This window comes from Tetrao urogallus, assembly GCF_951394365.1.
Source record: "Tetrao urogallus genome assembly, chromosome: 16".
In the NCBI taxonomy this organism is placed as follows: domain Eukaryota; kingdom Metazoa; phylum Chordata; class Aves; order Galliformes; family Phasianidae; genus Tetrao; species Tetrao urogallus.
The window spans coordinates 1,087,208-1,101,872 of NC_136829.1; the positions used below are offsets into that span (position 1 = coordinate 1,087,208).

Consider the following 14,665-nt stretch of genomic DNA (forward strand, 5'->3'; position numbering starts at 1 on the left):
CACCTTATGAGAGCTGTACGGTGCAGCATGGTGCAAGGTCTGGCAGCACCACTCCTAGAGGCAATGCACCTTTCCCTGCCCAGGGAATGAAAAATGAGCTGGTTATGGGCTGCAGGAACAGCTTGGCTCTGTCCTTCCCTGGGGCTGTACCCTGGGGTTGCACATCTTGCCCAGGCTGGGTTCCTTTGTGCTCTGAGTGGAATTTCCACAGGGAATTGAGATGATTGTGTCACTTAGAACCCAAAAATGGGGCCAACACAGTCACAGCATCACAGAATGGCCAGGGTTGGAAGGGACCTCAAGGATCATGAAGCTCCAACCCCCTGCCATACACAGGGCCACCAACCTCCCCATTTCATACCAGCCCAGGCTGCCCAGGGCCCCATCCAACCTGGCCTTGAACACCTCCAGGGATGGACAGGGCATCCACAGCCTCTCTGGGCAGCTGTTCCAGCACCTCACCACTCTCTCCGTAAAGAACTTCCCCCTGACTCCCAACCTCAATCTTCCCTCCCTCAACTTCAAACCATTTCCCCTTGTCCTGCTGTTATCCTTCCTTTCAAAGAGTTGATTCCCCTCCTGTCTGTAGGCTCCCTTTAGGTACTGAAGGCTGCACTGAGGTCACCCCGCAGCCTTCTTTTCTCCAGGCTGAACAATCCCAGCTCCCTCAGCCTGTGTTCATAGGGGAGCTGCTCCAGTCGCCTGATCATCTCTGTGGCTCCTCTGGACCCTCTCTAACAGCTCCCTGTCTTGTTCCTGGACACAGCACTGCAGATGGGGCCTCACAAGAGCAGAGTAGAGGGGGACGATCACCTCTCTGTCCCTGCTGGCCTCCCCTCTTCTGATGGAGCCCAGGATACCATTTGCTTTCCAAGCTGCAAGCACACACTGCTGGCTCATGTTACGTTTTTCATCCATCAGGACCCCCAGGTCCTTCTCCGCAGGGCTGCTCTCAAGGACCGCTCCCTTCAGTCTGCATGGATGCCTGGGATTCCTCCAGCCCTCACCAGGTTCACCTGTTCCCACCTTTCCATCCTGTCGAGGTCCCTCTGAATGGCCTCTCTTCCTTCCACTGTGCCAACTGCACCACTCAGCTTGGTGTTGTCAGCAAACTTGCTGAGGATGCACTCGATTCCATCATCACTGTCACTGATAAAGACGTTACAGAGCACCGGTCCCAAGGCACAGCCCTGGGGGATGCCGCTCGTTACCGGCCTCCACCTGGACACAGAGCCAGATGACCACCCTCTGTCTGCGGCCTTTAAACCAGTTTCTCATCCATCGAGTGGTCCACCCATCAAATGCACATCCCTCCAATTTGGAGATGAGGATGTGGTGGGAACCATGTCAAAGGCCTTGCTCAAGTCCAGCTAAATGACATCGGTCGCCTTTCTCTTGTACACCAATGCCATCACTCCATCACAGAAGACCACCAGATTGGTCAAGCATGACCTGCCCCTGGTGCAGCCGTGCTGGCTGTCTCGGATCACACGCCCATTCCTCATGTGATCAAGCATGTCATCCAGGAGGATCTGTTCCATCATCTTCTCAGGCACAGAGGTGAGACTCACTGGCCTGTAGTTCCCAGGGTCCTCCTTGCTCCCTTTCTCGTCAATGGCAGTGACGTCACCCTTCCTCCAGTCATCAGAGTCCTCACCTGACAGCCACAACTTTTCAAATATGATGGAGAGCGGCTCGGCAACCACCTCAGCCAGCTCCTCCAGAGCCCTGGGTTGCAGCCATCCGGCTCATAGACTTGTGCACATTCCATCTCATCAGTCGGTCTCAGACCTGCTCTGTCACAGTGGGGGGATTTACCACCCCAGTCCCCACCTGGAGGTTTAGGGATGCAGGGCTCAGGGACGTGAGAAGTTCTGGAATCCTGGTTGCCAGTGAAGACCAAGGCAAAGAACTGACTCAGTACCTCAGCCTTCTCTTTGTCCATTGAAGCCAGTTCTCCTTTTGCATTTACCAAAGGAGGCACACTCGCTGTGGCCCGTCTCTTCTGGCCAACGCACCTGTAGAAAGTCTTCCGATTGCTTTCCACAGCCCTTGCCAAGTTCAGTTCTGCTTGCGCCTTGACTTTCCTGATGCCACGTCTGCAAGTCCAGACAGCATCCCTGTATTCTTCCCAGGTGACTTCAGATACTATTGCAATACAAAAGAAATTTGGTAGCTGATCTGAATTAACAGCAAAATAACTCCTAGACTGGGGGAGTGCATGAATGAAGTGGACCGGTTCTGCATCAGAAACCTGAGGTGCCCAAGCAGCAGAGGGAACAGCGTGTTCACTGCTCGAGAAATTTTAACGAAGTGCAGAGGGGTGTGAATTCTCACTGTCATGGAGTACAGGAGATGAGGAAAGCAGAAATCCTGTAAAGATGATGTCTACATGAAGATGCTACAGCACAGAGGGCACAACATCACAAAAACCACTGCATTTCAGTATCTAAAGACTTTATTTATTATGGTACAGGGGGTGGCTGCGCAGGGACGCTTTGGATTAGAAGCCCGAGCTCCAGTTCAGCAGCGGATTCCCATGCCTATAGCCATGAACGTCCCGAACGTCCCACCGCTCTGCATCATCGTTTTGCCAACGCCGCCCATCAGCTCTCGTCCTCTCATGCCGATCCTGAGATAAAGAGAAAGGCAAAAATCACATCAAGGCTGAAGCCTGCTGCAGACGTACGCGGCAGAAACCAACTGATGCAGCCAGCTAACGGCCGCAGGGGAGCCTGAATCCGTTCTCCTTTGTCCAGGCTCAACGCGAAGTGACGCCCTCAGGCTCTGCCAGCAGCCAGTGACCTGACGTGCCACAAGGAAAACCGGGGCTGGTTTGTACCACAGCTCCGTGCCTTGGGACAGTTCCATCCCAGCTGCAGACACAGCGGTAGCAGCGGGCGCTGCTTGGTGCTGCAGGGCTGTGCTGTGGGCTGCGCTAGGGTCAGCTCAAGGGAGAATATGGGGCGTTGTGCCCCAGCTCCACAAAAGGCGTGCTGCCAGCTGTAGGACGGGCTGCACAAGGAACACAGAGGAGGGGAGCATCTCTACCTGCCAGTGCCCCACAGCCCCTAACGTGGTGAGAAACGGCTTGGTGCTGCAGGGATCTGAATGGCGGAAATAAAGCAGTGTTAGCTGCTGTACCACCAGCCTCTCCAACCGCAGCAGGTGTAATGCCATCACACCACGAACCACGCTGCGAATGGACTTCCTATGTACTACTGGTGCTGTATTTTCAATGTGAGAAAAGTTCCAAAGATCTGGAAGCATTCAGACACACTTCTGTTCTCCAGACTGTGTTTATATGAAGTTGGGCTAAAGCAAAATAATCATTTCTTCTCGGAGACTTCTACTGCTGTTTGGCTTTTAGGAGCTGCAGCGGTGCCCGATTTCACGCAGAGCGTTTCCTCACAGCACAGCACAGCCCAGTAACGCGGCCGTGCCATCTCAGTACAGCGCCGATCCTTCGCAGCCCGAAGCCCGTATCCCGCTGGGACGCACGGGGCGGTGCGCTCAAACGTTCCGCAGGGTCTGAGAAGGATCGGACGCCCTTTAAACAACTTTATCAGCCCAAGTTCTGCGAACTTTCCCCCTTTCCGGGTTACCAAACTCTCGCCGCGTTTCATCACACGGCGGACGCCCCAACGCGAAGAGCCCAGCAACAACGGCCCGCAGCCCCGCGTTTCCCGCAGCCCCGCCCCGCCGAGGCGCGCTTCCACCCGCCGCGGTCCCGCAGAGCACAGCGGACCCCCGCCCCGCCGCACCTGAGGCACGAGAAGGTACCGAACAGCGCTCCCGCGGCCATGCCCACGGCGAAGCCCATCACGAAGCCCATCTTCACTCTGTCGAAGCAGCTGGGCTGCGACTGCCCGTACGGGCCCACGGTCACGGGCATCTGCAACACAGCGCTCAACTGTGCGCTCAACTCCGCGCTCAACTCCGCGCTCGGCTCCCCGCACCGCCCCGCACCGCCGCCTCGGCCTCCGCTTCCGGTACGGACGGAAGGGGCGGAGCGGCGCCGCGTCGTCGCTGTCCGTCCGTCCGTCCCTTCCTCCCTTCCTTCCTCCCTCGGGTCCCGCGGCCATGCAGCTGTGGCGATGCCTGCCGGCCCTGCGGGCCGTTCTCCCCTCCCCGCGGCGGCTCTCGGCGACGGCGCCGCGAACGCGGGCCGAGGCGGGCGGAGAGGGTACGGCCGGGGCGGCTGCGCTGGGCCGGGGCGGCTCCCGACGGCCCCCGACGGCCGGCTCACCCGCCTCGCTCTCTCCGCAGGGCCGCGCGGCGACGGAGACGGAGGTCTGCGGCCGCTGTACCTGGACGTGCAGGCCACCACCCCGCTGGTGCGTGCCCGGCTCCCCGCCCGCCCCGCCTGGCCGCCGCCGGCGGAGCGGCGCTGAACGCTGTGTGTGCCCGCAGGACCCGCGGGTGTTGGACCGCATGCTGCCCTACCTGACCGCCTGCTACGGGAACCCGCACTCCCGCACCCACGCGTACGGATGGGAGAGCGAGGCCGCCACCGAACGCGCCCGGCGGGTGAGTGCGGGCCGGGGCGCCGAATTGCGCGGAGCGCCGCGCTGCGCTGCGATCCGGAGCGAGGGGAGGTGGCTGCGCTGGATGCCGGCGGTGGAACGGGCCGCCCGCAGGCCTCGGGCGCTCCGCGACGCGCTCTTGGAAACGGGATGGTGAATTCATCGCGTGTCACAGCGCCTCAAACCTGCCTTTCTTTCTCGACAGCAAGTTGCAGATTTAATAGGAGCAGATCCGAGAGAAATCATTTTCACCAGCGGGGCTACGGAATCCAATAATATGGCCATCAAGGTAAAAGGGCTGTGCTGATACGCATCGTGTTAAAACAGGGCTGCCAGGAGCTCTGTGCACCTGAGAGATGTCAGCACCTCAGCCAGGTCTGCGGGCTCTTGGCTGAGCGCCGTGCAGTTCCAGCACCTCACCGCCCTCTCTGTAAAGAACTTCCCCCTGACATCCAACCTCAATCTGCCCTCCCTCAACTTGAAACCATTTCCCCTTGTCCTGCTGTTATGGGCACTGCCCACAGTGCTGTGCTCGCTGTTATTCCCAAGGCTGGGGCTGTTCGGTAGCAAAAAGCAGTGCTGTGCTCTGCCTTTGGCCCCACGAGTCCGTGAAATTCCGATTTAATCTCCTGTGCTTTAAAATACAGCACGGTTTTTTGTCAAGCGCACACAGCTGGCTCAGGGTGTGACCTCGCTTTTACACAGGTAAAATGAACGCTCGTCTGATGTGCACCAAATGCAGTTCTGCTTGCTTGCTCAGTAGGTATCTTTATTAGGAAACGTGGAGATGCTAATTACAAATGTTCTTTTCTCTAAGGCTAGCTTGTGTTTCAACCTCTAGTCTGCAGTTTGTGGTCGTTCAGGCTCTCATTGCAGTGACTCCATAGCAGGTTTGTAAGAGGTATTCCTGTTACTAAGCAGCATTTGGATTTCTGTCTGGTGGCATTTTTTCACAGGTGTTCGGGAAGTGAGATGCTTTTGTGAAGTGAGTGCTCGCAGAATTGCCTGGTGTGAATTACACCTCTCTCATTAATGATTTCATCATTTTCTTCTCTTGATTTTGAGCATCTTACACAAAGCTTGCTCTCTTGGGTGACCTAACAGCGAATTTCCTGTGCGTGTGCTGTGCCTGGCAGGGTGTTGCGAGGTTCTATAAGTCCAGGAAGAAGCACATCATTACCACGCAGACAGAGCACAAGTGTGTGTTGGATTCCTGCCGCTCCTTGGAGGCTGAAGGCTTTCAGATCACTTACCTGCCTGTCCAAAAAAATGGGCTGATCGATTTGAAGGTGAGATATCGAGCGGCAGAAAAATGGTGAGGAGAGAAGAGGTGTGTAGGTGGGGCTGGTGCTGAAGAGGACCTCGTGTCCTCTTAATAATACAGAAGGAAAGGATGATAAACATCACAGCAGGGTAGGAGATTCACAGTCCAATCTGCCACGTTTGGAGGATTCTCTGTTCTGTCTGGTGCCCCAGGCTTGTCTGCCAGATCCCATCTCTCATCACAGCTGCTGTCAGCTCCTCCATGCAGGCAGAGCTGTCATGTACCTGTGGAAACCCATGGCTGTGCTGCAGCTGGCTTTGGTGCAGGAGCTGGTGGTGAATTTCCTGCCTGGAGCTACTGGAGGCAGCAAGCTGTCTGTGCACAACAGTGACTGCAGTGCTCCCTTCTGGGTGTGGTGGCCACAGTCCTGAGACTGAGAAGTTCTGCATGCTGATTTCCTCGGTTGTGTTGTGTAAAAAGGCAGCATTGGCTTTATGTCTAGGCATGGTGTGCAGCTCAGAGAGGGGGTGTGTGTGTGTGTGTGTGTGTGTGGTGGAGGGACGGATCAGGCCAGCAGGCAGGGAAGGGTTAATGACATTCATGGGGAAATTTGCTGGTGCACTCCTCCTTTGTGTGATGCTTCTGTATGGTGTAATTGCTTTGCAGTCAGCCTTGCTGTGTCTAGATGTGGGTGGTTACACTGGCTTCTGGGAGTTTAATGCATTAAAAAAATAGTTCATGGCAATGTATGAGACATACAGCAAAAGCCTTTGCTCACTTGACGATGTCAGGTGGCACTGTGCATACTGGGATGTGCAGAAATGCAACTCGGCACACTGCTTTCTGCCAGCATTCTGTGCTCGTGTGGGGTAGCATGCTCAGCAGGGCTGCTTGTCAGAACCTGGGGGCTGCTGATGGTGTTATTTTGGGGGCTGAGGGCTGAGGCTTGCTGGCAAACTGTGTGCGTCATGAATTTTCTGCTTTGAGTCACAACTTCTGCCTGCCTGAATGTTCACCAGGAGCTGGAGGCTGCCTTCCAGCCAGACACAACCTTGGTTTCTGTGATGGCTGTGAATAACGAGATAGGAGTGAAGCAGCCGATTCGTGACATTGGTAAGTAGACAGCTGCTTCCAGTGGCCTCCCCATGTCACTTTGGGCCATTTAACATAATATGTTCATAGTCAAGTGCTACAGAAACATGTACATTTACATGTAGAAAATCTTAGATGTAATATAGTAATAAACCTGTGTAGCTCTCGGGATCCCACTGTGGTTGTGTGCCAGCAGTTCCTGTGAGGGTGACCCCAGAACATCCTCCTTCCCCATACTCACGTTGTCCTTTGTAATATGTTGAAGTTTGTATGCAGTTTTTAGGCTGAGGCCTGTGCCCTGCATGGTTCTGGAAGGTGTTGTTTTCCCAGGCTGTGGCAGGCAGCTTATCTTGCCCTGCAGCTGTTTTTCCTCTTGCTTAGATTCTGCTTTCTTTTTTTTTTTCTTTCCCTTCCCCCCTGTGACTGTGCTGAAAGCAGCACTGTGAGTGCCCCAGTCTGTTTTCCCAGTCTTCATTATTGACAGTAACTGACCATTGCTGAGCTGCTCATAGCTCTGAGGACTGTTATCATCCTGTGTCTATACTCCCAAGGCTGTTGCGGTTGTCCCACGTTCAAATGCTGGTGTTCTCATGACATCTTGATAAGGAGCCAAATAGACCAGGCCTTGCAGAGTCAGCCTGGGGCACTGACAGTATGAGGGCTGTGAGCTGCTGTGAGCAGTAGCTGTGCTGTTCTTAATGGACCACAAGAGAAGATTCTGCCCATGCTAGCAGGATGATGCCAAATGTTGCCCAGAGAAGTGTGGGATGTGTTTGTGCGAAGTAAGGTTCTGTGGAAGGTGACTGGGTTGTTTTTTATCTCCTTGTCCTTCGGTGTATTTGAGCTCTGGATGCAAAAAAAAAAGTTGGATAGTAGACTTGAGCGAGTTGAGATGTCACCAATGAGTTTATGCTCTGAGCAGGGAACTGAGTACTGTAAAAAGTACTGGGGCGATAGAGTTTTTAATGCTACTTGCTCTTGGCAAGAATAAGCACGAGAGTAAGCTTGTACTAGACAGATGTTGAGAAGAAACATAAGAAGAAAACTTAATTTTGTCCTGCTGTTGAGAAATGTGGGTGTCTCATTGAGCCCTCTGTGGTTAAACAGGGCCAGGCCTTGGCAGGTGTGGGTTTGGAAACAATCCCAATCCTCAGCAGTGGAAGATCTTTTAGCTTTCCAGCTGAAGGAGCTCACTGTAGCCCTACCTCGTGACCTGCCTGAAACTGCCCAGCATAGCTTCTGAACAGCTGCAGGCACTTGGCTGAACTGTAAAGGGGGTGTGACAGTATGCATTCCTTCCTTTGGCACCTCAGGACTTGTCCCTGCCATAAACTGCTGCGTTAGATTCATTGTTGGAATCATTGGGTCATAACAATTAGGCGAGGTCATGTTTTTCTTTCTTGCTTTTGTGTTTTTATTCCAGGTGAGATCTGCCGTGCACGTAAGGTTTTCTTCCACACGGATGCTGCACAAGCAGTTGGTAAAATTCCTATGGATGTCAATGACTTGAAAATTGATCTAATGAGCATCAGTGGCCATAAAATTTATGGGCCCAAAGGTATTCATTGAAGTGTTTTTATAAATAATTGTTTTTCGTGTTTGCCTTAAAAAATAACTGTGGAAGGTAGAAAGTCAGGCCTGTCTGTTGTAGTGAATGCTACCTTTACTTAACCTGTAGAGGTTTGTCTTCGGCCCAGTAGGGGCTGGCTGTGCAGTGGGTCGGCACTGCTGGGTTGTCTTCAGTGCTTATGGGTTGTGAGCTGGCTTTTCCCAAGGACGAAATGGATAGGGTTAGGGTTAGGTAACTGTTGTAATGGTGGTGGTGTTAGGATGAGTGGCTCTTTGGGGTCTTTTGAATGGTGTGAAGCAGCTGTTATGCTGCAGTGGTTGAAATATCGTGGAGTTGTGGGGCTGAGCTTAGATCCAAAGGTAACTTGTAACACAGAGATCAAACGGTAAGTCTAAGGTCAGTGATTTTGGTCATCGACTCCCCATGGCTTCTTCCCACTCAGCCCTCTTTGTACCTCTCTGCAGAATGGGGTCTAAAATCCAGCTACGTGTTTTGTGGCTCAATCCCAGGCAATAAAAGTTTAGCTATTATCACTGTCGCAGTCCATGTAGTTTGTGACACAGGACGTACAGAGGCAGAAATCAGCTTTGTTGTATTCTGTATGTTATTCAGAAATAGAAGCCCAAAAGCTCAGGGGGGGCCTTGTGGGTTTGTGGCTGGGCTGCTAACCCAGAGAAAGGAGTTCTGCAGCTTTGAGGCAGAAGTCAGAAAGAGCACCTCAGTGAGTGAGATATCTGTGCATGGAAGTTTTGGAGCAAAGGGCTGAAATTCATCTTCTCAAGGGTTGCCAGAACAGGCAGTGCAGAGCCTTTAGGTGCTGAAGTGTTCTGGGAGAAACCGAGCTGCCCCGTGTCAGAAGCCTGGCAGTGCAGCTGCAGAGCTGTTCGAATGGTGGGAGCGAACTTTTTCTAGAAAGCCTTGTGCTTCTGTGTGCCTTCACTGCCTTTTTCTCCAGTGAGGTGTCCGGGAGTGCTGTGGAAACAAAGGCTTCCGAGTCTCGGAGTCCCTTTTCATGATTGCAGAGCCGTGGACGTGAACTGCACGCATCCAGCCTGTCTCCTTGTTCCGCAGGGGTTGGTGCCATCTATGTTCGCCGGCGCCCGCGCGTGCGGCTGGAACCCCTGCAGAGCGGCGGAGGCCAGGAGAGAGGGCTGCGATCGGGGACTGTGCCCACCCCGCTGGCTGTGGGCCTGGGGGCGGCGTGTGAGGTGGCGCAGGAGGAGATGGAGGTACGTGGCAGAGCGGGGCCGGGCGCTGACGCAGCAGGGCCGCTTTGAGCGTGGGCTCCGTCGCTCATTTTGTGTCTGCGCACGTGAGCTACGTTGGATTATCGTCACATGAAGTAACGGGTTGTGGATCTTCGGGGTCAGAAGTTTTTGTGTAACTGGAAGATGAGTTTCAGCTTTCTTATCTTTTTGCTTGAAGTGGCTTCAATCTTGGTTGTTCACAACGTTGATGATTTATGGTTTTAGTGAAATGCAGCTTGAAGTGCTTGCACTTGTCTCTGCTCTGCAAACATATTGCAGCCCCTCTGAAGCTGAATGCATCATGCTTATCTAATGTGTACTGAAACAATGAGACTTTCTAGTTCGCTGTTCTGTTGGACTAGATGAGCTGTAAAGGTCCCTTCCAACCCAAACCATTGCATGACTCTGTTAAATGTATGTAAATTAGGTTTGCTGGAACTTTAATAATTTAATGGCAGGTTGTTGTTTCATTCTCGCTTGATCTATTTGCTAGTTGTGATATTTAAGGCTGTATGTGCTGCTGGTGGGACACATCAGTGCACATGGTGGAGGTGCTTCCTCTGAGGCAGGCAGGGATCCGCCATCAGGGCTGCTGGTTACTGAAGCCTTGTTGGAAGCTGAAGAGCCCGCAGAGCCTCAGTGCTGCAGGAGCCTCACATCTGGAGCCTTTTCCCACTCTGTCAGAATTCTGGCATTTTAAAAAAAAGCATATTGGAAAGTTTGTTTCCTTTTAAAGTTTTTTTTTTTTGGAGAATGTGACCAGGCTACTGTAAGCAAGTATGAGTTACACGTGTGTGTCTGTCCATTTCTGAGCACTGGAGCCGATGCTGTGCCTTACTGCTTTCTTAGTGCAAGTGACATTGTTTGTAGTCTGCAATGAGTCTCTGCTTGTGGGCAGCCCTCCTTGTGGAGGTGACATGTGGTGAAGTCCCATGATGGCAGTTCCCAGCTCTGCCGTGTGCCGACTCACTGTGAGTCCATGTTTTATGTAATACACCTTGAATGCCCCTGGGTGAGTAAGGGACTCTTCTACAGTAACAGATGCCCTTGGTTGTGTTGCAAGTCATTTAATGTCGTGTGCCTAGCTTGTATTTAAGTACAAAACCCTGGCACTCCTGTGAGAGACAGTTTGTAGATAGATCTTTCAGAATCATTGGTAATTTTTGAAGACTGAATTAGCTAGCATCAAGCTGGCAGTTCTCTTTTATAAGAGTCTGTAGGGTGGGAGTTTTAAAGTTCCCTTTTTAAGGTTCAGATGTAATATAGCCACAACCATCTACTTCAGTCCGTGTGCGGCTGGTGGCATGAGCAGTTCAGTGAGCTCAGACGCGTGCTGTTCCTCATTTTCATCTCTTCTTTGGTTTCTTTGCTAGTATGACCATAAGCGAATCTCACAACTGGCAGAACGGCTTGTTACAAAAATAATGAGTGAAGTTCCTGATGTGGTTATGAATGGAGACAGAGAGCATCGTTATCCAGGTAATGCTAGAAGAACCCTGACCCTGTTAGAAACGTCTGACTCCTTGGTGTTAGTGGCTGGGGCTGAATAATGCACTGTAGTTAAACATGGTGCAGGTGCTGCTGTGTGATGTAGGACCTACTGTGCATTCTACTTGGTGGGAGTTCTCCTTTTCTCTACTCCATTTATTTTTGTAGGATGCATCAATTTATCTTTTGCGTACGTGGAAGGGGAGAGTCTTCTCATGGCTCTGAAAGACGTGGCTCTATCTTCAGGAAGGTAGGTGGGATGTGTGGGGAGGAGAGCAGCATGTTTTGGAGAGAAAATAATGACTTACAAAGTAAGGAGGGATCTGCTCTGTGCCCTGTACTTGCTGGGCTGGTTGGTGAGTCAGCCTGGCACTGATTGCATTCTGGGATGGTTGTTTTGTGAAGTTGCACATTCCAGCTGAAGGTCAAATTTACTCATCCTGAAAGCAAAAAAAGTAGGAATTCCTGCCTGCCAGCTTTGCGAACTTGCTTTGTGTCATCTGAGTGGACTTGAATTGTAACTGACTGTGACATTCTTTGTAAAGGCTGCCATCGTTGGAACTTCTGTCCTTCAGCAGCGTTTCACAGAGATGGCAGATCATAACTGGTATCTAGTGAGGCTGGGCAAATATCTGAATTACCTTAGTTAGTAGTGTCTGTGTTTAAAGCTAAAGCAGAAACTCAGTACACTCTTGGAGAGCTGAATTGACTCTACAGGAGCAACATTTCTGCTATTGAGACCAGCTTCATGCTTACGATGGAATTAATGAAGTGCTTTCCTTTTCTCACCTCTGAGAACAAAGTCAGCAGTGCATATCTCAATTTGAAACATGCTGGTATTCTGAACAAGGAGAGCAAGTCTTCACGTGACAGTGAAGGCCAGTGCTTCTTCAACGTGAAAATCTGTTCTGAGGCTCTGCTTCATGCACTTGTTTTAAGCAGCATTATGGTTTGTGCTGCAAGTTGCTACCTGTTCAAGTTGCATAACAACATGTAGCCAGTTTTGCCTACTGCTCGAGGATGGAGGTTCCTCACTATCATCACTAGGCCATCTTGCTCTGGATTCCTCTGCACACTGTTTTTTATTGATTTGTATTGCTGCCAGGCAGCAACTTGTGAAATCTTTCTTTTCCTTTTTAATGCTCCTGTTGGTAAGTTGCCTTCCCTGGGTAGTTCTGCCTTGGCTCTTGTGTCTTCTTTGCACAGCTTCTACTTCAGCTACCTCTTGGGCTGCAGTACTGCTGCTTCTGTTTGGCATTGTACTAATGCACAGTGTTATCTGTGTATTCTCTTCTTTCTTCGTGCTCCTAACTTACTTACCCTTCATTTCCATGTCACATCTGCTCCTGTCATTCTTTAGCAGCAGAAATACTGCTGCCCTTGCTCCTGTCTCCTTGCGTTCACTAGTTATTTCCAAGAGGGTGAGGAACCTGCTATCAATTGTTGTAAAGGTTAATAATATTGAATGTGTAAGTGAGCTGTTCTGTGTTGGAGAAGTGTAGCATCTGCATGTGAATTTAAGTGTGAGATTGGCCTTTCTTCCCTTTCCCTAGTGCTTGCACATCAGCTTCTCTGGAGCCTTCATATGTTTTGCGGGCAATCGGAGCAGATGAAGACTTGGCTCACTCCTCCATAAGGTGTGTGGAGTGATTTTCCCCTTGTTTCCAGATATGTTTCTTTTCCGCTGAAAATTCACGGTGAGTTTGTTTCACTCATCCACGTGCACACTATTCCAATTAGTAATGCTTCTCCTTTGCTTTAGATTTGGAATTGGTCGTTTCACTACGGAAGAAGAAATAGATTATACAGTGCAGAAATGCATACGGCATGTTAAGAGGCTGAGGGAAATGAGGTGAGCCATCTTTAATGGAGTTTAAAGGCTTCTTAGCTATGGTAATCATTTGAGGAACTGGATTTCATTGAAAGAAATTGCCTGCTTTAAAAACCCATACACAAAAAATCTCTGTACACAAAGAAGAAGTGTTGCCAGAGTGTGTAGTGGGCTTGATCTTAACAGTAGTGAAAAACGTTTAAGCAGACAAACCTGTCAAAAAACCATTTCCTAGAGCCTGTCTGTATGAGGAAATAGTGTGAATAGGGCAAGCGTGGAGAGTAGGCAACTCAAAGTTTGTAAGCCAGATATGGTATTACTGCATGTATGCACTTTGTGTTATTTTGGGGAAACTGAAAGGTCTCTGGCTTATCTGGGCAGTGTAAAACGTGAGGTCTCAGTCTCTAAGAAAGGTGTACTCCATGCCTAAAATGGGGGCAGGAAATGAGCACCTTCCTTCTCCCTTTTTGCATTTTGTCCGAGCAGAACACTGGAGATTCTTCATGTGAAGTTCACTGACCTCCAGGAGGCCAAGGCAGACAGATACAGCTGAATTTGTTGTGTAGTGGGTGATGTTGCCTGTTTGGTTGTTGTTGTCCTTTGCATTTTAGATAGCACTCATTTTTTCTTTCTTCTTTACAGTCCTCTTTGGGAAATGGTGCAGGATGGAATTGACCTCAAAAGCATTAAATGGAGTCAGCACTGAGAAAACAAGCTCTTTCCATGCATGGACTAGATAGAAGTGGTTTAAGATGCATTTTCTGTACATTCCTGAACAAACCCGTGCAGCACATTTCAGCTTGTTCTTATCTGCAATTCGAATGGAAAGCTACCTTTTCTGATAACAGTCTAAGAAGCCAAAAATTAAACTAGTCTGTATGCTGGAGAAGGGCAGGATGACAGAACAGCCATCGCATGTATATTTACATTCAGCAATTTATGCTGAGATGGATTCTGTTAGAGAATGTGTTTTGCAATGTAAAAAACGAAACCGTGGAATCCTGATGCTCCTCCTCAGCGTAAAACATCCTGTGCAGCTGTTCTGCTTGCAGCACAGACCTGCTGCCGGGCCGCTGGTTCTTCTGGAGGCAAGCAGCCTTGCAACTGCAGATGGTTTTGTGCTGCTTCAATGTGTTGTGAGAATTTTTTATGCAGGAAGACGTTTGGCATTTCTAGAGGAAAAGGATGCCTCACTGTGGCTATGTGCCTTCACAGTTAAGTTGTATGTGGAGTTATGAACTCTTTTTTCCCCCTAAAACTTAATAGTTTTTGCTCTTGTGTGTGTGTGTGTGTGTGTGCTGCTTATACAGACCAGTGTGCATTAATACATTGTACAGCGTACAGTGTTATGGGATTTAGGATACCATTATAATGCACTTTGCTGTCCCCTCTGCTTTTTTCCTACACAGTAAAGAAAAAAAACTTGAATGACTGGGAGAGGAGGACACATAATATGCCAGCTTCAGTTGCAGTACCAGTTTAGTTGGTACTCCACTGGTGGAGGAGGGGAAGCACGTAACATACAATGTCTTCTGGTTTCGTTCTGGTTTTGCTTTGTTTCCCTTGTAGTGAGTCCTCTGCCATTACTGCAGCCTTTGCCTTTGCTTCTGGGAGTCTTGCTCTGTGGGTGAACCTGGATGTTCTGTC

The 14,665-nt window shown here is 50.6% G+C and overlaps 2 protein-coding genes across 2 annotated transcripts; one reads left to right on the forward strand and one right to left on the reverse strand.

The window, feature by feature from the left end:
- Positions 1-2,476: 2,476 nt before the first annotated feature.
- On the reverse strand, positions 2,477-3,959 carry ROMO1 (reactive oxygen species modulator 1). The gene is made up of 2 exons (XM_079543469.1): positions 3,765-3,959; positions 2,477-2,632 (listed from the first exon to the last, which is right to left on the reverse strand). The coding sequence occupies exons 1-2, from the start codon at positions 3,893-3,895 to the stop codon at positions 2,524-2,526; spliced, it is 240 nt and encodes a 79-aa protein (XP_079399595.1). The 5' UTR covers positions 3,896-3,959; the 3' UTR covers positions 2,477-2,523.
- A 124-nt stretch (positions 3,960-4,083) lies between these two features.
- On the forward strand, positions 4,084-13,724 carry NFS1 (NFS1 cysteine desulfurase; the record flags this gene model as incomplete). The annotated part of the gene is made up of 13 exons (XM_079543231.1): positions 4,084-4,186; positions 4,270-4,337; positions 4,414-4,530; positions 4,732-4,815; positions 5,663-5,815; positions 6,810-6,903; positions 8,306-8,440; positions 9,524-9,681; positions 11,073-11,178; positions 11,356-11,437; positions 12,741-12,824; positions 12,950-13,039; positions 13,661-13,724. 13 exons carry the CDS (start codon positions 4,084-4,086, stop codon positions 13,722-13,724), a joined length of 1,338 nt encoding a protein of 445 aa, XP_079399357.1.
- Positions 13,725-14,665: the final 941 nt, after the last annotated feature.

What these genes read in the sequence shown, in the direction of transcription:
- ROMO1 (XM_079543469.1), bottom strand. Translation starts at nt 3,895, where the DNA reads ATGCCCGTGACCGTGGGCCCGTACGGGCAGTCGCAGCCCAGCTGCTTC. An exon ending in GGTACCTTCTCGTGCCTCAG is followed by an intron (nt 2,633 to 3,764) that starts GTGCGGCGGGGC and finishes TCTTTATCTCAG; the next exon opens with GATCGGCATGAGAGGACGAG.